General features: G+C 39.1%; 1 protein-coding gene across 1 annotated transcript; it reads right to left on the minus strand.

The window, feature by feature from the left end:
- Positions 1-438: 438 nt before the first annotated feature.
- LOC106092054 (uncharacterized) lies at positions 439-27,087 on the minus strand. Its single transcript, XM_059368845.1, has 9 exons — positions 26,961-27,087; positions 25,084-25,214; positions 12,231-12,614; positions 11,895-12,126; positions 10,420-10,637; positions 5,913-6,046; positions 5,663-5,817; positions 5,353-5,594; positions 439-1,044 (listed from the first exon to the last, which is right to left on the minus strand). Exons 1-9 carry the CDS (start codon positions 27,085-27,087, stop codon positions 622-624), a joined length of 2,046 nt encoding a protein of 681 aa, XP_059224828.1. The 3' UTR covers positions 439-621.

The raw sequence follows: 27,087 nt of genomic DNA on the forward strand, positions 1-27,087 counted from the left end.
CCCCATATAAACCGATCCCCGGATTTGAATTCTTTTTTTCATCCGATTTGGTTGAAATTTGCCCCAAAAACCTATCTTACGACTTACAACATCAGTGCCAAGTTTTATTAGAATCGGTCAATATGGTGATATAGTCCCCCCTATGTACCGATAACTCAATATGGCTTCTTGAGACCATGGTGGTGGGTACCCAGCATTTTCTCGGCCTAACTTAGCATACTTTTACTTGTTTCTGCTCCACCTAATTTACTCCATCAAAAAAAAAAAAAAAAACGCACACATTAAACATACAAATCTTCTACAAAAATAGTTAAACGTAGCCAAACTTTATTCTAAAATTAATTTAAAAATATTTCAAGAGCATAGAAAAAAACTTAAAATTAATTGCCAAAAAAAAAAAAAAAATAGTTGTGTGAGCCCACTAGTATTATAGTGGGCTCACACAGACAAGTACTAACCTTAACTTAGAGATTATCAAATAGAAAACGAGTTATTATTATTTTAGCTTGCCAACGGAAGGTAATTAAAATACTATTTACAAGAAAACCAAAAATGCTGAACTAATCGTCGTCCGTCACCCCTCGCCTACACACCATTTAAGCTGGCTGCTTGCTCTCATCATCAATCAATCTGACCTTTATGTGTCACATACGAATCATAGAGGGATGATTGTTTTTTTCTTTGCTTCAGCCGAGAACAGGCAATCATTAGGGACGCTGACAGTATACAAAGCATCACCGAAAAGGTAGCAGTCATGGCCGAAAAAGTGCTTGTCTTGAGGCAAGTTTGATTGGATTGATTAACCTCCGAGCGTCTGGCATTAGCATATAAGTCCTCATCATCGGGCTCGCCCTCCTGTAGGACTCTCAACGATTGAAAGAGATTGACATTTTCCGATAGGGATGTTTCAGGTTTTTCGGTGACATCTGCCAAAAGCTCATTGGCCATTTGGGCATTGGCGTTCATTACACTGGTGTCCAGAGTTATATTGGAGACATCACGTTTGGTGACAGCTTTCAAGTTGCGCCAGTGACAGGGTTGACTCTGCGAAAAGAAGGTTTACAGTAATGCGGTTTGTTATAGAAATGTCTAAAGGCCGAAACAGAATAGAGTTGAACATTGTTTTCGGGCGTCGCATTGCAAAAATGCAACTCTGCATTCAAATCCAATCCCACAAAAGTAACGCCGTAAAGTTAATAAATTTTCAACTGTGTTACTTAAAAGCGAGCATCAATAGAGATGGGCGATGGGTAAATACCCCAAAGGTATTTACCCGGTAAAATGGGCAAATACCTGGGTATTTACCCATAAAAAATGGGTAAATACCTGGGTATTTACCCATTTATACCCAAAAGCTGGGTATTTATAATTTTGCAGCTATCAATTTTTGATAATTTCGATTTCTTTGTATATAAACCTGAACTTGTGATCTCATAAAATCGGATTTTAGTTATATATAGCCGCTATATCCCGGCCGATACGGGATGACTATGAGCACCACACAGGCTGGAACTTTGAGCTCCGACTTGTGTGGTGCCCATCGTTATCACGGGAAGCTTAGCTGAAAGCTACCGGGCGCGTCCACAGGTTGCGGATGGTGGAAAGCTCCGTTTTTATGCGGAGTAGCTGCAAATGCGACCGCGGGCAGTCAGCGATTTTCGAGAGGAGAGTCTCAGTGAGGATTCAGGTGGCACTGGCTCTTAATTAAATACTGAGTGCCAATGATACTCGAAATGACAAGGCGAGTTATTGGCGCCTTCAAATAACCAATGGGCAAAATCTGCGTCTGTTCCCAGGTTAGGATCTTGAAGCATGCGGCCCGCCACAACGAGGTGCAGTATACGCGCTGGCGGATGCATTAGAGAAGTACAAGGCAGATATAACCGCCTTACAGAAAGTGCAATGGACTGAGAATGGCGTCACTACAACACCAAACGGTGACGAGCTAGCTGCCATAACACGAGGCATGAATTTGGCTGTGGATTTGTGGTTAGTTGGAGACTGAAACACCTTGCCTCCATCTTTACTCCGGTGGATGAGAGGCTAGCCACAATCCGCATAGAAGGCAAATTCTTCAGCATCAGCCTTTTTTGTGCCCATGCCCCGACGGAAGACAAAGACGAGCAGACCAAGGATATTTTCTACGAGCGCCTAGAGAGAGAATATGACCGCTGCCCCGCCCATGATATTAAAATCGTTCTGGGAGATTTTAATGCGAAAAGAGGGAAGGAAGACATTTTTGGTCCAACAGTCGGAAAGTTTAGCCTCCACGAGATTACGTCCAGTAATGGCTTGAGGCTGATAGATTTCGCCGCGGCAAAAACATGGTGGTTAGTAGCACCAGATTTCAACATAAAAATATTCACAAAGCCACATGGCTGTCACCCGACCAAAACAAGGATGAAGGCATTCATCCAGCGCGTTAGATGTACGATCGATCCGTAGAGCGAATATAGATTCGGATCATTACCTGGTTGCAGCAAAGGTTCACACCCGTTTGAACATGGCGAGGAAAGTACGATCAGACACTGCACGAAAGCTGGACATTGAAAAGCTGCAAACACAACAAATGGCAGCGGCATACTCCACTCAACTGACCCAACTGAGTGGATACCGCAGAACCAATCCCTGATGATGGTATAGAATGTTTACCTCCTAGTCAGAAAAACGTCCAAGCAGCAGTGACCCGACTAAAGAACATTAAGGCAGCAGGAGCCGACGGGTTACCCGCTGAACTATTTAAGACCGGAGGCGACACGCTGAAAAGGCGTATGCATCAGCTTATCTGAGCAATCTGGCAAAAAGGAACGCATACCCGATGACGAGCAGATAAAGAAAATGGAGAAAGTTGGGAACCACAACTTTGAGACAGTCAGTAACTTTATCTACCTCGGCACCGCCGTAATCGAAACGAATGACACCAGTTTTGAGATTTAGCGAAGGAAGAATAATACTGGCAAACAGATGCTACTTTGGACTAGGTAAGCAGTTTAGAAACAAGGCCACCTCTCGACCGACGAAGATTACACTATACAAGACACTGATACTACCCGTGCTGTTATATGGTTCTGAAGCACGGGTACTTGTGAAAGCATATGAGGCAGTGCTTGGAGTATTTGAGAGAAAGATTCTTCGTAAAATATATGGACCAGTTTGCGTTAACGGAGAATATAGGCGACGCATGAACCACGAGCTGTATGAGCTGTATGACGACGATAGCATAGTTACACGCATCAAAATACAACGGCTGCGTTGGCTAGGTCATGTTGTCAGAATGGAGGAAGAAGCTCCAGCAAAGAAGCCTTTTGAGGGCAAACACGGTGGTACACGCAAACCGGGAAGACCAAAAGCCCGATGGAAAGATTAAGTTGTGGGAGGCAACTCGAAACTTGGTGTCAGAGATTTTAGAATGAGCGCAAAAGATCGAGGCGCTTCGAACGCTATTCTACGTTCGGCTAGTGGAACAAATATTCTGTCGTAGCCAATTAAAGTAAGTAAGTAAAGTATAACCGCTATATAGACCGATCACCAGACTTAAAGTCTTGAGCCATTAAAATGATCATTTAGGATGGAGAATTTTTCATCCGATTTCGATTAAATTGGCCACAGTGAGTTCTGGTAGACCCCTACCCATTTCTGTGAAGTGTGGTTCAGATCGCACTACATTTGGATATAGCTGCCCTTAGACTGACCGCCCGATCTCCCGTTATATGGTATTGAGGCCATAAAAGATCCATTTTTTTACACAAAATTCGATGAAATTCTACACAGTGTGTTCTGGTAGACTCCTACCCATTCCTGTCAAATATGGTCTAGAATGGATCATATTTGGATATAGCTGTCATATGGACCGATCTCCCGATATAGTGTAATAAGCCTTTACAAGGAGAATTTTTCATTTGATTTGAATGAAATTTGGCACAATGAGTTCTGGTATCCATCTTAACCTTTTTTGTTGAATATCGTCGAGATCGGACTATATTTGGATATAGCTGACATATAGACCGATCTCCTGATATGGAGTATTGATCTCATAAAATGAGCATTTTTCATCCGATTTTGATGAAATTTTAAAACTGTAAGTTTTGATATTCAACTTAAAGGTTTAGAAAGGTAAAAAAACGCACTGTTTAAAATTTCATAAAAATCGGATGAAAAAATGCTCCTTTTATAGGCTTAATACTCCATATCGGGAGATCGGTCTATATGGCAGCTATACCCAAATATGATCCGATCTGAACGATATTCAACGCAAAGGTTTAGAGGGATACCAGAACTCGCTGTGCCAAATTTCATCCAAATCGGATGAAAAACTCTCCCTTTATGGGCTTAATACTCTACATCGGAAGATCGGTCTATATGGCAGCTATATCCAAATATGATCCGATCTGGACTATAATCAACGAAAAGGTTAAGAGGGATACCAGAACTCGCTGTGCCAAATTTCATCCAAATCGAATGGAAAATTCTCCTTTTATAGGCTCAATACTCTATATCGGGAGATCGGTCTATATGGCAGCTAAATTCAAATATGATCCGATCTGGACGATATTCAACGAAAAGGTTTAGTGGGATACCAGAACTCTCTATGCCAAATTTCATCCAAATCGAATGGAAAATTCTCCTTTTATGGGCTTAATACTCCATATCGGGAGATCGGTCTATATGGCAGCTATATCTAAATATGCTCCAATCTAGACCACATTTAACAACAATGGGTAGGGACCTACCAGAATACACTGTGCCAAATTTCATCGATTTCGGGTAATAAATGGATCGTTAATGGCCTCAATACCATATATCGGAAGATCGGGCGGTCGGTCTAAGGGCAGCTATATCCAAATATAGTGCGATCTGAACCACACTTCACAGAAATGCATGGGGGTCTACCAGAATACACTGTGTCAAATTTTATCCAAATCGGATGAAAAATTACCAATTTAGTGCCTCAAGACTTTAACTACGGAGATCGGTCTATATAGCGATTTTATGAGATCAGAAGGTGAGGTTTATATACAAAGAATACGAAATCATCAAAAATTGCTTGGAAAAAATTTTTTTGTCCAAGATATCTTAAAATTATAAATACCCAAAACAGGTTTTTTTTTAGGTATTTACCCAATAAATACCCAAGCGTTGGGTATTTACCCGGTAGAAACCCATCTCTAAGCATCAGTCTTTGCTGCCACACGTAGGTAGTGTTTTTAGTTGTCAAAGTTGAAAATGTTAATCTGTTGCGAGTTGATTATTTGACGATTGTTTGCAGAGTTGCATTTTTCAATGTTGTATTCTGTTTAGGCCTTAAGGCTTACAATAAAATGCTTTGGTATAGACATTTCTAAGTTTACTTACCGGACATCTGCCATGACACATGCGCACATCACATTCTATATACAAGGCCGGTGATCCTGTAAAACGGAAAGTTTTCATATAGGCATAGACTTGGGTCTCAAACACTCCCGAATCGGACCAAGAGCCTCTGAATCTCGATATGAGTTTATCATCCACCGGACAGCCATATTGATCAATTAGCTGTATACGCTTATTGGCTCCATTGTGGGCAAAGCAATCGTTGACCACAATATCAAAGCCATCTGTAAAGATGTATAGAAAATTTATATATTTTTTTTTTTATTTTCTTTTAACTGCTTTGCCCTCTCACCATATTTGCTTCTCATATAGATGATCAATGTCAATGGATCTCCCACCCGAACAGGACCTGTCACTCTGGGCCCACCAATGCCATAGCCATTTTGTATTTCCATATAACATTCGGGAGGGCTTAGTGTAAAGACCACTGGATTACCTGTAGCCACCCTACGTTGTGAATCAAATTCATTTAAATTTCTATACGTAAATTTTTTCATTTCTAATTCCAAACATGCATTTGCTAATATCAATCGTATACTCACTCCACATCCAGAAAGGGAAAGGTGACTGTCTTCCAGAAATCATAGCCATATTCACAAGTCACCTTGAAATGTTCATCGTATTCCTCTTCGATGAGGGGATTGTATTGCACTGTCACTGTGTTCCACATGAAATTCTATAGAAATTTAATATGAGAAACAATATAAGAAAGTAAAATGTAAAAAAAAAAATTCTATTAAGTAGAAATGGCATAGAATTTGACGCCGACAAACTTTTGAACAAACTATAGGTTGACAGTTAATAAGGGGGTTGGCTTATTTGACAGCGTTTTCAAATGCGAGGCCTATGTGAACCGCATCCACTATGAATATTGGGGGTACTACTGTAACCCATAGTTTTTAATCGTATGAATGAGTACTTGACAAGCTAAATGTCTCAATTTGAGAAATATTGGGTTGCCCAAAAAGTAATTGCGGATTTTTCATATAGTCGGCGTTGACAAATTTTTCACAGCTTGGGACTCTGTAATTGCATTCTTTCTTCTGTCAGTTATCAGCTGTTACTTTTAGCTTGCTTTAGAAAAAAAGTGTAAAAAAAGTATATTTGATTAAAGTTCACTCTAAGTTTTGTTAAAAATGCATTTACTATCTTTTAAAAAATCCGCAATTTCTTTTTGGGCAACCCAATGGGTGAATATGAGGGCTTTATGGTAAAATGGACCTAAGTGTGCCTTACTTGATAGGGACTTTGAAGGACTTTAATAAAGAAGTAGCATCCCGGTAATCTTCTTCGCCACCCCCGTTTTTGATAACCCCTTTTTAGTATGCGGCGTCCGAAAACACAAGTAGCCACTCAGTTTATATGGTTATGAAGTTTGTAATAACTACAAAATTTCAGAAATCTGTCCCCTTCCGTATAGAAAGTACCAAATAGTACGAAAAACAAGTAAAAAGGCTTTAAGTTCGGCCGGGCCGATCTTTGGATACCCACCACCTCGGGTATATATGTAAACAACCTTTTGTCATAATCCTGTGAAAAATGCATTATTTATGCTCCCATAGCAGCTTTATCGAAATATGGTTCGATTTGGACCGAATTCGATACGGATATTGAGAGGTCTAACATGTACAAGTCATTGTTCGATTTTGTAGAACAAAATATTGATCTTTTTGGTAGCCATATCGAAATATAGACCGATCTGAACCATATACGAGACGGATGTCGAAAAGCCTAACATAAATCACTGTTTCGAATTTCATCGAAATCGGATTATAAATGAGCTTTTTATGAGCCCAAAATATTGGGTTGCCCAAAAAGTAATTGCGCATTTTTCATATAGTCGCAGACAAATTTTTTCACAGCTTGTGTAAAAATGCATTTACTTTCTTTTAAAAAAAATCCGCAATTACTTTTTGAGCAACTCAATATTATATCGAGAGATCGGTCTATATGACAGCTATATCCAAATCTGGACCGATCTGGTATAAATTGAAGAGGGCTGTCGAAGAGCCTAACACAACTCACTGTCTCAAATATTGGCAAAATCGGACAATAAATGCGCCTTTTATGGGCCCAAGACCTTACACCGACAAATCGGTCTATATGGCAGCTATATCCAAATGTGGACCGAATTGGTACCAATTGCAGTCCTAAAGGTACATTTTCTCCCGTTACTAGTAATTTTATACCCACCACCATAGCGGTATACTAATCTAGTCATTCCGTTTGTAACATCTCAAAATATTTGTCTACGACCCCCATAAGTATATATATTCATGATAGTCTCGATATTCTGATCCTTCTTCAGAATCGGACCATATTTCGAAAAAGCTGCTATGTGGTCCTAATTTATGCATTTTTCACCGGATTATGACAAAAGGCGGTTTACATATATATCCGAGGTTGTGGGTATCCAAACGCCTTTTTGCTTGCTGGTACAAATGTCCAAAAACTCTTATAGTCACCCAATTAAGGTTGCCATAATGTACCTAAGTTCCAAAATTCAGAGCATTTGTTCAATTTACAAAAAAGTACTACTTGCGGTACTAAACGTACTCTTCCGGTACGATTTTACACAATTCTTTTTACCGAACCTTATATTTTCGAGACGCTCTTTGAGTCTTTGAATTTTAGCCCTTTCCGTTCGCGCTGGAAAAATATGTACCAGTTCGTACTTTTTACGTACGTAAACGTACGAATGTCACCAAATCCAGGACATAATTCTAGCCCTTTCCGTTCGCGCTGGAAAAATATGTACCATTTCGTACTTTTCGGTACTTTTTAGTACCTAAACGTACGAATATTACCAAATCCAGCCTAACCCGTGCCTATGAATTCCGACTACCAAATATTCCAAGAATTCCGACTACCAAATATTCCAAAATACTTGGTGTCACATTGGACAGCCCACATGACAGCCCGGGCCGAATCTTATATACCCTCCACCATGGATCGCATTTGTCAAGTTATTTTCCGGGTTTTCTCATATTAGGCCAATAAAGGATAAAAAAAATAGTTGCTATGCTATTGGAGCTAGATTAAGTTATGTTCCGAATCGGACCATAATCGAGGGGAATGTTGGAGATCATAGTGGAATTCATTTTGTAATATTTCAGCCAATTCGAACAAGAATTGCGTCCTTTAGGGGCTCAAAAAGTAAAATAGGGAGATCGCTTTATGTGGGAGCTGTATCAGACTAAAGACCGATTCGGACCATATTTGACATGTATGTTGAAGGTCATGGGAGAAGCCGTTGTACAAAATGTCACCTAGATCGGATAATAGAGGCTCAAAAAGTGCAGACCGCAGATCGGTGTATATGACAGCTATATCAGGTTATGGACCGATTTCAATTTCGATTTGATAGAAGCCATAACGAAACACCTCATGCAAAATTTCAGCCAAATTGTATAAGAATTGCGCCCTCTAGTGGTCAAAATCCAAGATCGGATTATATGGCAGCTATATCAAAACATGGACCGATATGGTCCATTTACAATCCCAACCGACCTACACTAATAAGAAGTATTTGTGCAAAATTTTAAGCGGCTATCTGTACACCTTCTAAAGACAGCGTGCTTTCAACAAACAGACGGACGGAAGGACCGATGGACGGAAGGACAGACGGACGGAAGGACCGATGGACGGAAGGACAGACGGACGGAAGGGTAGAGGAAGGACAGACGGACGGAAGGACAGACGGACGGAAGGACAGACGGACGGAAGGACAGACGGACGGAAGGGCAGAGGAAGGACAAACGGACGGAAGGACAAACGGACGAAAGGACAAACGGACGGAAGGACAAACGGACGGAAGGACAAACGGACGGAAGGACAGACGGACAGACATGGCTACCTCGACTTAAAATGTCATGACGACCAAGAATACACAGACAGAATGGCGAAATAAGTATACCCCCATTCTATGGTGGAGGGTATAAAAAAATTTTACAAATAATTTTTCAATTACAAATTTTATTCAAAATAAAAATGTTTTCAATAAAAAATTTAATTGGATCAATAATTTTTTTTAATTGAATCCAGATTTGTCTTTTTCAGAGTTCCCAGGTCTGGATACTTAACAGAATCCAACAGACGAACAGACAACTGACGAGAGGATGAGATACAACACACTGGTACAACAACAACACATGGGATGGCTATGAGCACCACACGGTTCGGAGCTCAAAGTTCCAGACCGTGTGGTGCTTATAGCCATCCCGGGTTTTGTTGTTGTTGTACCACTGTGTTGTGTCTCATCCATTCGTCTGTTGGATTCTGTTAAGTATCCAGAGCTGGGAACTCTGAAAAGGCAACGTCATCACAAGAAGCTCAGCTGAGAGCTACATGGGCGCTTCCATAGGTTGTGGATAGTGGAATGCTCTATACGGAGTAGCTTCAACTGCAGTCGCACACAATGAGCGGTATCGAATGGAGAGTCTCAGTCAGAGGCTGGGCGGCACCGACTCTTTCTCAAATACTGAGTACCTAGGATGTTCAATATGAGAAGGCGAGTTATTGGCGCTTTATTCGACCCCGCGACGATTGGTCCTAAAAACCAGAGCGAGATAGCTCCTGATGCAATACTCGCTACCTCCACCACATGGAAAAGGGGTTACAATAACAACCAGATCGAAAATTTGTTGACCTTTTAATGAACTATCTCTTATAATATATCCACAGTTTTGACCTATTTGGATCTACGAATATTTCAACTGGGCATGGAGAGGGCTAGTATAGAGATCGACTAAAAAATTAGAGGCTACCGCAGCGTAGAGGTTAGCATGTCCGCTGAACGCCTGGGTTCGAAAAAAACGGTGGGTTTCCCCTCCTTATGCTGGCAACATTTGTGAGGTACTATGCGATGTTAAAACTTCTCTCCAAAGAGGTGTCGCACTGTGGCATGCCGTTTAGACTCGGCTATAAAAAAAAGTGAGGCCCCTTATCATTGAGCTTAAAACTTTAATTGGACTGCACTCATTGATGTGTGAGAAGTTTCTTATTTGTTCCTTAATGGAATGTTCGTGGGAAAACTTTGCAATTACTTACTGTTGGATTTTTTCGATTATCATCATGCAACGCATTTTTGCCCAGAGTACCACATCGATTTAGTTGTATATAGAACTCATAGTAGTCTCTTCCGGATCCATTGATATACATACAATCTGGATCGTAGGCATAGCCAGCAGAGTATACCAAACCACTAAAGGAACCATTGAAGCCAATTCGAATTTTCATATAGTCATCCTGGCATTCAGCCTCGATATCTGTAAAAAAATAAACGGTAATTTTCGATATATTTGACATAAATTCACTTTTAATTATTTTTTCTAAAGACAAAATCCCAACAAAATCATTGCTAAGGGCAAAAAAAAAATTTAAGACAAAGTTGCAATGAAATTTTCTCTAAAAACAAAATTTCAATTAAAATTTCTCTAAAAAATTTTTCATTCAAATTTTCTGTTTCCCTAAAATGTCAATGAAATTTTCTCTGAGACAAAATTTCAAAGAAATTTTCTCTGAGACAAAATTTCAAAGAAATTTTCTCTGAGACAAAATTTCAAAGAAATTTTCTCTGAGACAAAATTTCAGGGAAATTTTCTCTGAGACAAAATTTCAGGGAAATTTTCTCTGAGACAAAATTTCAAAGAAATTTTCTCTGAGACAAAATTTCAAAGAAATTTTCTCTGAAACAAAATTTCAAAAAAATTTTCTCTGAGACAAAATTTCAGAAAAAATTTTCTCTGAGACAAAATTTCAGAAAAAATTTTCTCTGAGTCAAAATTTCAAAGAAATTTTCTCTGAGACAAAACTTCAGAGAAATTTTCTCTGAGACAAAATTTCAAAGAAATTTTCTCTGAGACATTATTTCAAAGAAATTTTCTCTGAGACAAAATTTCAAAAAAATTTCCTCTGAGACAAAATTTCAGAGAAATTTTCTCTGAGACAAAGAAATTTTCTCTGAGACAAAATTTCAAAGAAATTTTTTCTGAGACAAAATTTCAAAGAAATTTTCTTTGAGACCAAATTTCAAAGAAATTTTCTCGGAGACAAAATTTCAAAGAAATTTTCCCTGAGACAAAATTTCAAAGAAGTTTTCTCTGAGACAAAATTTCAAAGAAATTTTCTCTGAGACAAAATTTCAAAGAAATTTTCTCTGAGACAAAAAAATTTTCTCTGAGACCAAATTTCAAAGAAATTTTCTGGGAGACAAAATTTCAAAGAAATTTTCTCTGAGACAAAATTTCAAAGAAATTTTCTCTGAGACAAAATTTCAAAGAAATTTTCTCTGAGACAAAATTTCAAAGAAATTTTCTCTGAGACAAAATTTCAAAGAAATTTTCTCCGAGACAAAATTTCAAAGAAATTTTCTCTGAGACAAAATTTCAAAGAAATTTTCTCTGAGACGAAATTTCAAAGAATTTTCTTCTTGAGAAAAAAAATCCAGTGAATGGATGGGCTCGTTGTGTGTATAGCAACCCTCATATGTCAGATTTGCTATATTTTCAATTTTGTTTACTTACGTTTCACCCTGGTATTATTGTGGCCATAATGCTTATCATAATCTCGATCCCAGTACTCGCTGTGATATTTCTCCGGTTCATAGGGAGGTCCAGCATGATATGCGGCACTTCCTGTCGATGTTGGTGAACCAGAGCCAGTGCTATCATAGTCACCACCCGAGGGAGGAGGAGGTAAATGTGGGCGACCTATGCGATAGGGTATGTGTCCCGAAGATTCTGGTAAATGATCCGTCTAAAGAATAAAACCAATGCATAAGACATAGCAAAAAAGTTATAACACCCTGTACCACAATAGTGGTGTAGGGTAAAAAAAAAATCTATTTCATTTGATTGTACCACTTCTGTTTGAAGTTTGGAATTTCTTTCGGTGTCCTTTGTCCTGTTACGTATCTCCTTGTGTGTGTGCCTTTGTTTCAACTCTGCTGTCTGTCCCGAACGTTTCAAGTGTTTTGTAGATGGCGTTGTTGGTTGTGTTATATACGATTTGGAGGGTAATACCACCAAATTGATATCATCATTGGGGGATGCCAAAGCCTCATTGTCTTGTTGTTGCTGCTGCAATTGTTGTACCGCCGAAGATATTGGTGAGGCTGCCGAGGAACTTTGCCTTATAAGTTTCGTTTTGGGATTGCGTGAGGTGGCTTTGCTAATGGGTGTATAAGTGGTGGTTAAGTCAATGCTTGTGGAAACCGCTGCCGTTAAGTGTAACACTAGAATAAGCTGCAAATATGAAAATGAACCAATAATGAATCTCAAAAGGAAAAAAGCCAACAAAGTATGTGTGTTTCAAAGAATTATTACTTAAGACTGAGACATTAGTTGAAAAAGCCATCGAGCAGTTTAGGCAAACTGCTTGGCGTTTAATTGCAGTTTGTTTCTTTGGGTTTCTTCCTGTGGACGTAGCATTTGTTCACGCGTTTCATGCGCAATATTTCCGCATGATGGCCACTTTGCCATCAATGCTACCTGCATTTTCCAGACACTCAAGCATTTTGCTGGCTGTCTACCTTAAAGAAGTCATTATCAAGCATTTCGATTGTGTCTACCGCGTTGGCTTACACAGTCCAGTTGCAGAAGAAGACAATGCCTCATTAGCAATGTGCTGTGTGTGATTGCCTGTTAATGGATTTTGTCTTATTGCGTTTTTTGATGCAATTGCGGTACGCATTAAAGAATTTCATTTTCATACGCAAATACGTGTGAGTGAGTGTTGTGTGTGTGTGTGTGTGTTTGTCGGTCTTCAATTTTGAAATGGAAAATAAAAATCATTCACAAAAATTTATGATAATTGATAATATCATGTTTGTTGCTTAAGTCTTTTGTTTTCGCTTGAAAGAAAATGCCGAGATGCCATGGGAATGGTGTGGGGAGTTAATGCGATAAACGTCATGTCTAAAACATGAGACAAATTGCTTGAGTTGTTGTGTTGTTGTAGCTTGTTAAGAGAGGCTGCTCAAATCTGAGAGAGTAACATAGGGGATAGACGCCCCGGTAGCCGAGTTGGTAGTGTGCTCGGATTACCTGTGATACCACAATGGACTTAAAATTGTCTTTCATTCTTACCCATCCTAAAATAGGCGATGAATAATACCAACCAACTCTTTCTAAGTGACTTCAACTGGGCAAATTTCATGACAATCTAGGTTCCAGCCTTATCTCAATAGTAGTTAAAAACATGTAAAAAGGCGTTAAGTTCGGCCGGGCCGAACTTTGGATACCCACCACCTCGGGTATATATGTAAACCACCTTTCATCAAAATCCGGTGAAAATTGCATACGTAATGTCCCATAGCAGTTACATCGAAATATCTTCCGATTTGGACCAAATACTAATAAGTACAAGTTATTATTCAATTGTGTATAACAAAATATTGGTCTAGCTATATCTAAAAATAAACCGATCTGAACCATATACGACACGGATGTCGAAAAGCCTAATATAAGTCACTGTGTCAAATTTCAGTGAAATCGGATTATAAATGCGCCTTTTAGGGAGCCAAGACCTTAATTCGCGATATCGGTCTACATGGCAGCTATATTCAAATCTGGACCGAAAGGTCATATTATATATAAAAATCAATTTGTGATTGTTTGTAGGTTTGTTTGTATGTTTGTGTGTTCCTTATAGACTCAGAAACGGCTGAACAGATTTTCTTGAAATTTTCACAGATGATGCATAATGACCCCGTGGTGAAAATAGGGTACTACCTTAGCCTTATTTTCAAAAACGCCAGATCTCGGAGACGGGTGGTGCGATTTAAGCAAAATTTTGTGTGCTCTCATATAGTACCCTAAAAATAAAAATTTGGTAACCAAATTTCGGATGGGGTACCCAGGGGGGCTGCCCCACCCTAAAGCCTACCAAACATATATTAAGACCAATCACGACAATATGGGATTCAAATGAAAGGTATTTAGGATAATAAAACGTACAATAGCTTTTATCCAATTGTCGGACCAAGTGCTAGGGGGAGCACCCCAAGCCTCAAAACACCCCTAAATTGGACATATTTACCTACCATGGAAATATGGGACTCAAATGAAAGGTATTTGCGAGTAGAATACGAATCTGATATCCAAATGTGAGACCACGTTTTTGGGGGTCCACCCCTTTCCCAAAACACCCCCCAAACTGGACTTATTTACTGACCATGGGAATATGGGGCTTAAATAAAAGGTATTTGAATGTAGAATGCGAATCTGTTATCCAAATATGGAACCAAGTGGTTGGGGGGCCGCCTCTCACCAAAAACAACCCCTAAAGGGGACAAATTTACGACCATAGCAATATGGGGCTCAAATGAAAGGTCTTTGGGAGTAAAGCACGAATTTGATATCAATATTTGGGAAAAGTGTCTATGGGGCCACGCCACCCCTACAACACCACCCAAATAGTAAGTATTTTCTGACTATTGCAATATGAGGCTCAAATAAGAGGGTTTTTAAAGTGGAACACGAATCCGATATATATTTTCAAGGCCAACTCACTGAGTGGGCGCCCATCCCCCAAAACACCTCCCAAACCGGTCATGTTTGCCGAATATGGAAATATGGGGCTCAAATTAAAGGTATTTGGGAGTAGACCACGTATCTGATATCTACATTAGGGAGCAACTGTCTAGATGACGTCCCACCACCATAGTAAGTATTTGCTCACCAAGACAATTTGGCTCTTAAAGAGAGTGGAACTAAATATTCATAGTTTTTAGGGCCAATACCCCGAACCGGACATATTTGCTGACTTTTGCAATAAAGAGTTTATATGAGATTAGAAAACGAATTTGATATCCAATTTTGAGAGCAATGGCATTATAGGGTTCAAATAAATGATATATAGATATATGAGAATAGAGAACGTTGCTGATATATTTTCCGGGCTTAGTGTTTGGGGGACCACCCCAATTCCCAAAACATCCCTAAATCGGGCATACTGACAATGTCAATGTGGAGCTTAAATGAAAGGTTTTGGGGGGTAGAACAAGAATTGATACCCACTTTCGGGACCAATTTTCTGGGGGTCTACCCATTTCCCAAAATACCCCACAAACAGCAATTTTTTACTGACCATCGCAGTATGGGGCTCCAATAAAGGTATTTGGGAGTAGAATACGAATTTGAGAGAAGAGCACGATGCTCATATTTTTCAGGGCCAAGTATCTGGGGGACCACTTTTCCCCCGAAAACACCACTAAATCAGACATTATGAGAATATCGGGCTGAAATGAAGTATTTTAAGAATGGAGTACACCTTACATCCAAACTTAAATTCGTAGATCAATGGGATTCAGATAAAGGCACTTGTATTGTTAAATTGTTAGTCAAGTAAGCATGGTTTTTCATTCAAAGTTCTTTAATTGTCGAAAATAAATATTCCAAGGAAATTTTTGTGCCATATAAAGTAAACGAAGAGCGCAGCGGAGCGGGCCTGGGTCAGCTAGTTTAACATATTGGGTTGCCCAAAAAGTAATTGCGGATTTTTCATATAGTCGTCGTTGACAAATTTTTTCACAACTTGTGACTCTGTAATTGCATTCTTTCTTCTGTCATTTATCAGCTGTTACTTTTAGCTTGCTTTAGAAAAAAAGTGTAAAAAAAGTATATTTGATTAAAGTTCATTCAAAGTTTTATTAAAAATGTATTTGCTTTCTTTTAAAAAATCCGCAATTACTTTTTGGGCAACCCAATATAATACAACTCATGCTTTGCCACATATTCACCGTTATCATTTTTCAACAGTATTTCTGAATTGTTTGCTTTGTCCAGATTTTCGTTTAAATGTTTCCAAAATTTTCTTGAATTTTCCTGAAGTTCTTTAAGTTTCGTTTGGTGAAAAGAATTCATACAAATTGTCATTGCATTCTTTATGATTTTGCTTATGTTGTCAATACTGAAATCTTTGTCTTTTGTCCTTCTCTTCATTAACAAATTATTTTTCCATTTTATAAGAGATACTAGGTATTCATTGACCCAAGGAGTCGAAAAGGTTCCCTGAAAATCCTATTTCGCTTTTTATGCTTTAGAGTTTTATACATGCAGAGAAAATGAATTCAATAGCCGCGCCATGCCCGCGGTCGCATCACCACAAAGCCACATATCTCAATATTCATTAAGAACAGATTGCCGTTTTATTAAGGATTCCATTTCCCTCTTAACAGGACATAATTTTACATAACATCAAGTTATGGTCAGGTAGATTACATTCAACGCTTTTTTTGCTGAAAATATCTTCTATTGGTTTTCCACTAGATGGACGGGCAATTAATGAAGGACAACTTTTATAGTCAAAGTCATGAAGCATATTTGAGAGATCTGATGATAATGAAGAAATGAAGAAATCTTTGTTTGAATTTCCCATACCTACACCTGGAGAATCTTCTTCGCAAATCTTTAAAACGTTTCCAAATCACATTTTTGAGAACAGTAAAATCTGGTTATTATTAAAGAATTTCTCTCTATTTTAAACTTATTTAAAAGTATGATTATAGCAACAAAAAATGTTTTCTTTCAACTGCCTATTTAAAATTTTTTCTAATAAATACAGATGTGCCACCGTGTGAATCGCTTCTACACCAATGCACTGCGTTATGAACTGGAATTTTGTAAATCTTTGCGAAACCATGTTTCTTGTACTGCAATAATTCTCCGCCAAATCGGATAATATTGGGTTGCCCAAAAAGTAATTGCGGATTTTTCATATAGTCGGCGTTGACAAATTTTTTCACAGCTTGTTATTGCATTCTTTCTTCTGTCAGTTATCAGCTGTTACTTTTAGCTTGCTTTAGAAAAAAAGTTTAAAAAAAGTATATTTGATTAAAGTTCCTTCTAAGTTTTATTAAAAATGCATTTTCTATCTTTTAAAAAATCCGCAGTTACTTTTTGGGCAACCCAATAATTGCGCTCTCTACAGGCTCAAGAAGTCAAGATATGAGATCGGTTTATTTGACGGCTTGACCATACATACCACAGTTATTAGAATTCATATCAAAACAACTCATAAAAAAATGTCAGCCAAATCGGATAAAAATAGCGCCATCTAGGGGCTAAAGATGTCAAGTTTCAAGATAGGTTTATATGGCAACTATATCCCAAGTCCAAACTCATACGTTAGTAGACAACATGGGAATGAGAGCAGAGACAACGGAGGATATTTTGAGGATTTTGTTGAAAATCCATTTTCCACAGGATATGGCGGGAATCAAGGAGACACTGGAATCTGGGAATAATGATGTTGATCGAAGGTGAATTAAGCCTTGAGGAACTTCAAGCCATATAAATTAACCGGACCTGATGGAATATTTCCGGCGTTACTACAAAAGGAGGTCGACTATCTGGCGCCTCATCTGGCAACTATTTTCACAGCGTGCCTAGGACTTGCCTATACTCCCATAACCTGACAGGAGACAAGGGTGGTATTTATCGCCAAGCCCGACAAGGCAAGTTATGCGACACCATAGGCCTACAGGCCTATAAGCCTTACATCCTTTCTACTCCAAACCATTAAACGTATTGTGGAGACCATGCTAAAGAGTAGGACATCCAGCGAACTGCTCAAATACAAACAACATGCCTATGTCAAGGGAATGTCTGTTGAGATTGCACTGCAGGAGGTTATGCATAAAATAGAAGAATCTCTCGATGCCAAAACTTACACACTAGCGATATGCATTGACATCGCGGAGGCTTTTAACAATGTGCGGACCGACACACTGATCCAATCCTTAGATCAGTATAGGGAAGAACCGGTACTAAGAGACTGGATAAACCATATGCTAAGGAACCGGTGGATGAATTGTGCATCCCATGACATAAATATAAGGGAAAAGGTGGCACAAGGTACGTCACAGCAGACGGGTTCAAATCCCTCCTCAGTTAGCATCCGTAATAGGTCATTTATTGTGGTCATCCATAGGATTGGCGATAAAATGTCCCCGCCAATCCTATGGGTGACCATCACAAATGACCTATTACGGAAACTGACTGAGGAGGAATTTAAACCAGTCTGCTACACAGATGATGTTACAATACTTCTAAGAGGTAAGGATCCGGACCAGCTATGCAGAAGGGTCGAAAAGCTGTTGCATATGGCATTTGTCTGGGCTAGACCCAAAGGTCTCAATGTTAAACCAGAGAAGACTGAAATATGCCTGTGAAATATGAAAGTGGCACAGGGCACGCCAAAGGGGGGCATTTTATAGCCACTCCATGGGTGACCACCATAAATGACCTATTATGGATTCTAACTGAGGAGGAATTTAAACCAGTCTGCTACGCAGATAATGTTATAATACTTCTAAGGGGGAAAGAATCCGAATCAGCTATGCAGAAGGGCCGAAAAGGTCTAGCGGATGGCACACGACAAATTGGTACTGCCGAAAATACTTCCATTTGTTACACACATTTATAACAACATTCTTACAAAGTCAACGTTCCCAACAGACTGGAAATTGGCAAAAATTATACCGATACCCAAACAGAATTCAGAGTTCCGTCCGATTGCTATCCTGCCGTTTTTCTCTAAAGCTTTGGAACGTATTATAAATACTCAAATAGATGCCTTCCTGAGTTTCAGAGGTCTTTTGAATGATAGACAATCTGGTTTTCGAACAAAAAGAAACTGCTCTACTGTATTAATTGACGTTGTGGAAGAATTGAGACAAAATATGGATAATAATATGGTATCATTTCTGGTTTTACTGGACCACAGTAAAGCCTTTGACACAGTGAACCATGATATTCTTATCTCGAAGCTTGACAGACTTTTCTTTTTCTCCAAACCGGCCTGTAAACTGATTTCATCATACATTACCGGACGCCGTCAATCCGTCAATGTCGGTGATACAACATCTGCGGCACTTGATGTACCTAGAGGTGTTCCGCAGGGCTCTATCCTTGGTCCCTTACTTTTTTCTGTATACATAAATGATCTACCTGATATTCCAATGCATTGTAATGTGCAAATGTACGCTGACGATGTTCAGCTTTTCTCCAGCGCTAAACCAAATTGCGTACAATCATGTATAAATAATATTAATTGCGATCTGAATGAAATCCAGAACTGGGCGAGTAAAAATAGTCTCTGTCTAAATCCGTCAAAAACTAAACTGATGAAAATTTTAAAACGATCAACCACCCAGATTCCTCCTGTAAGAGCTACTTTGAACAACTCGGTAATAGAAACTGTTGATACATCCTGCAACCTTGGTGTAATATTCAATTCCAAACTGACTTGGACTAATCATATAAACAAAGCTGTTGGTAAAGTTCAAGGAATGCTGCGAAGTTTGTGGTCTGTGCGGACTTCTACACCTTTTCAAGTACGTATGCTTTTAGCGAAATCTTACCTTATACCTACTCTACTTTATGGATGTGAAATTTTCGCAAATTGTGATTCGAGAGACTTCAACAAACTAAAAGTAAGCTACAATAACATTGCTCGCTACATATTTAATAAGAAAAGGAGAGACCGAATTTCTCAATTCGCCCACAAAATATTCGACATTAGTTTCGAAAACCTCCTCAAAGCGAAATGCGTTATTTTACTGCAAAAAATAATCTATCTTAAGCAGCCAAAATATCTTTATGATCATCTCCATTTTGCTCGATCTGGCAGAGGACTAAAAATCATTCTACCACGCTTCCGAACCTCAAACTCTGAAAAACAATTTTTAATCAACAGTATTCGTCTTTGGAACAATTTGCCATCCAACATCCAAACCATAAGTAATGCTACTCTTTTCAAGAAAACAATTTTCAAACACTATATTTAAAGTATAATTCCTAAAAAATTCTCTTATGATAAATTTTATAATATAATTACTTTTTTATTTATATTTTTCTTAACACATATTCGATGTAATCCATTCCTTAAACCGGCATCGTCACTTATAAGATTTTTATCTTGTTATGTCTGGTATCAATAAACAAACAAACAAACAAACAAACAAACTGTGCTTAACCTAGGGGTCTTAATGTTAACCCAGATAAGACACAAATCTGCCTGTTCACGAGGAAGACGAAGGTGGGCAAATTTAACGCACCACGTTTCCTCAATAAGACGATTTTTATATCTGACAAGGTCCATTATTTAGCTGTGATCTTCGAAAGGAAACTGAATAGGAAGTATTACATTCAGGATTGTACCTAAAAGGCTCCCTAATCGGGCCGTAGACTCGAAATGCGTCCTGAATCCGAGAATAGTCCACTGACTTTAAAGCCAATTCTTAGTTACGCCTCAGTAGTTTGGTGGACTGCAATGGAGACAAAGTGCAACGTTAGGATAATACAACTGGCAATACAAAGAACACGTTGTCTGGGCATAGGCGGAGCGATGAGGACCACGCCCATTGGGACCCTGGACACTATTCTAGATATCCGACCCATAGACATACAGATTAAATGCGAGGCAGCCACTGCGGCTATGAGACTTAAGGCGATGGGAGAATGGATTGAGTATAAAGGCAGCTCATACCATTGCGGTATAATCGAGGAGACGATAGGAAACCTAGAAGGAATAAAAGAGATTTCCGATTGGATACCTGAGATGACACTTGAGGTCGAGTGCGAAGCACTGCTGCCAACGGCACAGTCTTGGATTGACCGAACCCTTGTATTGCCATCTAGAAGATCATGTTACATGGATGGGTCACAGGTAGAGGACAGAGTGGGCTTTGTCTACATTGAGAACTCAGGGACTGAGATCTGTTTTAGACTGTCTGACAATAATACGGTCCTGCAGTCGCAGATCTGGGCGATCATGGAATCCGTGCGGTGGTGTAGTGTTAACGCGAGGACGTCGAGTAAGAATATTTTTGAGGAAGGTAAACAGGCCATAAGGGCAATATCAACCAGGACGGTAAGATTACGAACAATCTTGGAATGTAAGAAGGAGATTAACGCCTTCTTTGAGGAGGTCACAATCCTCATCGTTTGGCTGCCGGCCCATAAGGGAGTAACTGGAAATGAGAAAGCAGACGGTTTGGCAGTGAAGGCCAGAGGACTGCCGTCAATAAATTTGGTTAACCCGAAGTTTTTCGGTTTGACGCAGTCGGAGTTAAGGGTCTGGGTGACGAATGCGCATGTGACCCTAAGTAACAGCAAAACGGTCGGTAGGACGGTAAAACTCCTTTGGGGAAATCAAGATCGTAAGAAGACGAAGCTATTACTGGTAGGAAGTAAAGGGTGATTTTTTTGAGGTTAGGATTTTCATGCATTAGTATTTGACAGATCACGTGGGATTTCAGACATGGTGTCAAAGAGAAAGATGCTCAGTATGCTTTGACATTTCATCATGAATAGACTTACTAACGAGCAACGCTTGCAAATCATTGAATTTTATTACCAAAATCAGTGTTCGGTTCGAAATGTGTTCATTCACCGTAACGTTGCGTCCAACAGCATCTTTGAAAAAATACAGTCCAATGATTCCACCAGCGTACAAACCACACCAAACAGTGCATTTTTCGGGATGCATGGGCAGTTCTTGAACGGCTTCTGGTTGCTCTTCACTCCAAATGCGGCAATTTTGCTTATTTACGTAGCCATTCAACCAGAAATGAGCCTCATCGCTGAACAAAATTTGTCGATAAAAAAGCGGATTTTCTGCCAACTTTTCTAGGGCCCATTCACTGAAAATGATTTGCAAGCGTTGCTCGTTAGTAAGTCTATTCATGATGAAATGTCAAAGCATACTGAGCATCTTTCTCTTTGACACCATGTCTGAAATCCCACGTGATCTGTCAAATACTAATGCATGAAAATCCTAACCTCAAAAAAATCACCCTTTAAGAAGAAGGTCAGCATAGATTTCGGTATCATAACGTGACACATAGGACTAAGAGCTCACCTATATAAAATCGGTGCGGCAAGAGGTAGCATGTGTAGAGCATGCGGGGAAGATGATGAGACGTTGGAGCATTTCCTTTGTCATTGTCCGGCTTTCGCGTCTAACATACACTGGCACTTAGGTGGGGACACAAGACCAGACATGAACCAATTAAGGCGTGTGGCATGAACAACAATTAAGGATTTTGTAAGTAGCACGGAATTTCTAACTAGATTTTCTTTTTCGAGGTTAAATTTTTAGTATTTAGAGCGCACAACAAGCCGATTACTGGCATAGGTGTATGTCCATAGTGGCATGGAGGGAATAACATCTACACCCTCTTTTCAACCTTACCTAACCTATATCAAAACAGGGTCCAATATGGCCCGTTTACAATCCCAATCCACATACACAAATAGGAAATACCCTTCCCCTTACCCTCATTCTCAGAAACGCCAGATCTCGGAGATGGGTGGTGCGATTTAAGTTTGTGTGTATAGTACCCTCAAAATAAAAATTAGGTATCCAAATTTTGGATGGGGTACCTAGGGGGGCTGCCCCACCCTAAAACCTACCAAACATATATTTACACCAATCACGACAATATGGGACTCAAATGAAAGGTATTTAGGATAAGTAAACGTATCCGATATCCAAGTGCTAGGAGGGACCACCCCAAGCCCCAAAACACCGCTAAATCGGACATATTTACCAACCATGGCAATATGGGACTCAAATGAAAGGTATTTGCGAGTAGAATACGAATCTGATATCCAAATGTGGGACCACGTTTCTGGGGGGGGGGTTACCCCTTCCCCAAAACACCCCCCAAAACAGGACTTATTTTCTGACCATGGGAATATGGGGCTTAAATAAAAGGTATTTGCGAGTAGAATACGAATCTGATATCCAAATATGGGACCAAGTGTTTGGGGGGCCGCCTCTCACCAAAAACAACCCCTAAACGGGACAAATTTACGACCATAGCAATATGGGGCTCAAATGAAAGGTCTTTGGGAGTAAAACACGAATTTTATATCAATATTTGGGAAAAGTGTCTATGGGGCCACGCCACCCCCACAACACCACCCAAATAGTAAGTATTTTCTGACTATTGCAATATGAGGCTCAAATAAGAGGGTTTTTAAAGTGGAACACGAATCTGATATATATTTTCAAGGCTAACTCACTGAGTGGCCGCCCATCCCCCAAAACACCTCCCAAGTCGGTCATGTTTGCCGAATATAGAAATATGGGGCTCAAATTAAAGGTATGTGGGAGTAGACCCTGAATCTGACATCAACATTAGGGGACAGTTGGCCCCTAATGTTGATGGACGTCCCACCACCATAACAACCCCCAAATAGGAAGTATTTGCTCTCCAAGACAATTTGGGTCTTAAAGAGAGTGGAACTAAATATTCATAGTTTTTAGGGCCAAATACCCCAAACCGGACATATTTGCTGACTTTTGCAATAAGGAGTTTAAATGAGATTAGAAAACGAACTTGATATCCATTTGAGGGCAATGGCAACATGGGTTTCGAATAAATGATGTATAGATATATGAGAATAGAGCACGTTGCTGATATATTTTCCGGGCTTAGTGTTTGGGGGACCAACCCAATCCCCAAAACACCCCTAAATCGGGCATATTTACCGACCATGTCAATGTGGAGCTTAAATGAAAGGTTTTGGGGGGTAGAACAAGAATTGATACCCATTTTCGGGACCAATTTTCTGGGTGTCTACCCCTTTCCCAAAATACCCCACAAAAAGCAATTTTTTACTGACCATCGCAATATGGGGCTCAAATAAAGGTATTTGGGAGTAGAATACGAATTTGATATCCAAATGTAGGACCATGTATTAAGGGCATCACCCCTTTCCCAAAACACCCTCCAAAGGGAAACAATTTTTCGACCATGCCAATATGTGGCTCCCATGAAAGGTATTTGAGATTAGAAAACGAATTTGATAACCTATTTTGGGGCCATATGTTTGGGAGACGCCTCGTCGTGTAAACTCCTCTTAAGCCAATGCCAATATGGGGTTTAAATAAATGGTATTTGAGACAAGAGCACGATGTTGATATTTTTCAGGGCTAAAGTATCTGGGGGACCACTTCTCCCCCGAAAACACCCCTAAATCAGACATTATGAGAATATCAAGCTGAAATGAAGTATTTTAAGAATGGAGTACACCTTACATCCAAACTTAAATTCGTAGACCAATAAAGATCATATGGGATTCAGATAAAGGCTCTTATATTGTTAAACTGTTAGTCAAGTTAGCATGGTATTTCACTAAAAGATCTTTAATTGTCGAAAATAAATATTCCAAGAAAACTTTTGTTCCATATAAAGTAAAAGAAGAAGAAAGAAAAGGGTCAGCTAGTATCTATAAAAATTTCATATGGATAGCCACATTCGTTCGAACGCCACATTTCAAAGAGCTGAATTAAACCGCTGTGTGAGAGCTCGCATTCGTCTTGTATTTATTTTTTAAATTTCTCCCAAGACTTCGTGCAATCAAATTGGAAAGTATCACTAAGAATTGACCTTCCTAAGTTACTACTGCGGAACAGTCGCCATATGACCAGCTTTACCAAAGGAACAGGCGACCATTTGCTTCGAAGGCTTCTTTCACGAACAACTTTCGTAGGATTTGACTCATCTTTGAATATCCTCACGGTCTATTGTTCATATATTTCGTGTTCATACGCATAGATCCATAATTCGCCACAATTCGCATGGAACCATAATTCGCCACCGTCTTTTGAAGCACCGGGTTTGTATTTTTTCAACACTTCTTCTTCGCACCAATCACAACTAGCCTCATTTTGAGCGATTGTTTAAGGATAACAAACCTTTTTTAACGGTAGGTGCTCATGTAATATCGAATGTATGCTGGTAGAAGAAATGGCCAAGGATGCCTCTATCTCACAAAATGTCACATGACAATCTTGCAGTATAAGTTCACGCACGGCATCACTGTTATCTGATTCTTACAACGATCGTTTTTGTACAACCTTCACGGAATTCGACTTTTTGCGAGCGTCGGCCACGATGAAGCCATTGATGAAGTTAGTATAGCCCTGCGAAAAAACAATTTTAATGAATCTTAATTCATTAAATCTATTCATGATAATCCACGCCGAAATTTGTGAAAAATGATCACACAAAAATATTCACGAATTATTGGGTTGCCCAAAAAGTAATTGCCGATTTTTTAAAAGAAAGTAAATACATTTTTAATAAAGCTTAGAATGAACTTTAATCAAATATACTTTTTTTTACACTTTTTTTCTACAGCAAGCTAAAAGTAACAGCTGATAACTGACAGAAGAAAGAATGTAATTACAGAGTCACAAGCTGTGAAAAAATTTGTCAACGCCGACTATATGAAAAATCCGCAATTACTTTTTGGGCAACCCAATATTTTAATTTTTTGACAAACATTACAAATGATGGCCGTACGTCGAAAAGTTTTGAATACAATTGCAGTAGAGGATGTCAAACTTTCTAATGAAAATATCAAATTGAATTTCTCAACACTTGATGCCAGAAACTTATATAGCAGCCCTCGTATAAACACAGTCATTTTGTGGAAATGTTTAACATAATCCATGATATTGCGTTTTCTTTCGATTAATCAATTATAAAAACTAGACAATTTGGCGTCTAAACCTAAATTTTACAATTATCTTCATTAAAGGTTGTTTTGCTTCAAATATGAATTTGTTTCATTACAAACAACGAATTATGCAATGATGATTAATCAGAAAAACATAAACAAATGGTCATGCAATCCAATCTGGTTAACAGTTAGTTAAGGCCTTCTCAAGGCATCTCAAAAAGAACTTCATGGCTTTTGCAGATAGGGTCTCCAGAGGCAGAATAATATCATCATAACTTTTTGCTATGCAAAGTTTATGGAAGTCGATGGACAGCAAGATGCTAAAAATACAAACCGACAGCAAGAAAAAACCATAACCAGAGTACATAAGCCAACTCAGATTTGCTGTGGCAAATGGTTGCTTAGTTGGCCAGCAGTCAGCTGGCCAACAGTCAGGCTTCAGACTGTCAGTTTTGCTGGTCAGGTTAGGGCACATGAACCGTAACCAATATTGGCCAATCTTAAGTGATTCTATTTTTATTTTGATTTTTACTTCTCATCCATTGAATCCCCCCATTGACTGGGCAACCTCCAAAGAGGAGGTGGGGATGGGGATGGTGCGATGGCCCATAGTGTTGCATGCTGTACGCTTCTGCAGCAGCTAACGGAAGTTAATATTGCGTATGACCGACCATACTACATATACATGAATTCAATTTAAGATTTACATTCGTTTAAAGAGAACAACAACAAATTATGTTTTCTTTGATTCCTCAAATAACAACAACAACATCACAGAATTGTGTAGACATGGTCAAAAGGCTTGAATGTAGCTTTATATGAAGATGCCCCTTGATGATCTTCTTGACGTTGAAGAGTTTTACTTTGAGTTATGATATCATTGATTGCCTTCCGTAAAGAATTATCGAAATGTGCATTCGCCACTCCGAAGAATACAGCTAAGCGGTCGTCGAGTTCATACGCATTCCATTCATGCCTATATTCATTCATTCAGTAATTCATTCATTAGCATGCCTGCTCAGATGCAATGCAGTGCTGAAAGTTATGACAACAATGTTGCCAGCAATGCATTAACGTTTTTCTGCGGTACCGTTGTCGAAAACTTACCATTTAACCATACGGGATAGTACAGATTCTTTTGCAAGTTATGTCGATTCCTTTGTATTAATTCTTGTTGCATATTCAGCGTATGAATAAAATGAGCAGTTATGAATATCGCATAACTCAAAACCAT

The sequence above is a fragment of the Stomoxys calcitrans genome, chromosome 1 (assembly GCF_963082655.1).
Source record: "Stomoxys calcitrans chromosome 1, idStoCalc2.1, whole genome shotgun sequence".
NCBI classification, from domain to species: domain Eukaryota; kingdom Metazoa; phylum Arthropoda; class Insecta; order Diptera; family Muscidae; genus Stomoxys; species Stomoxys calcitrans.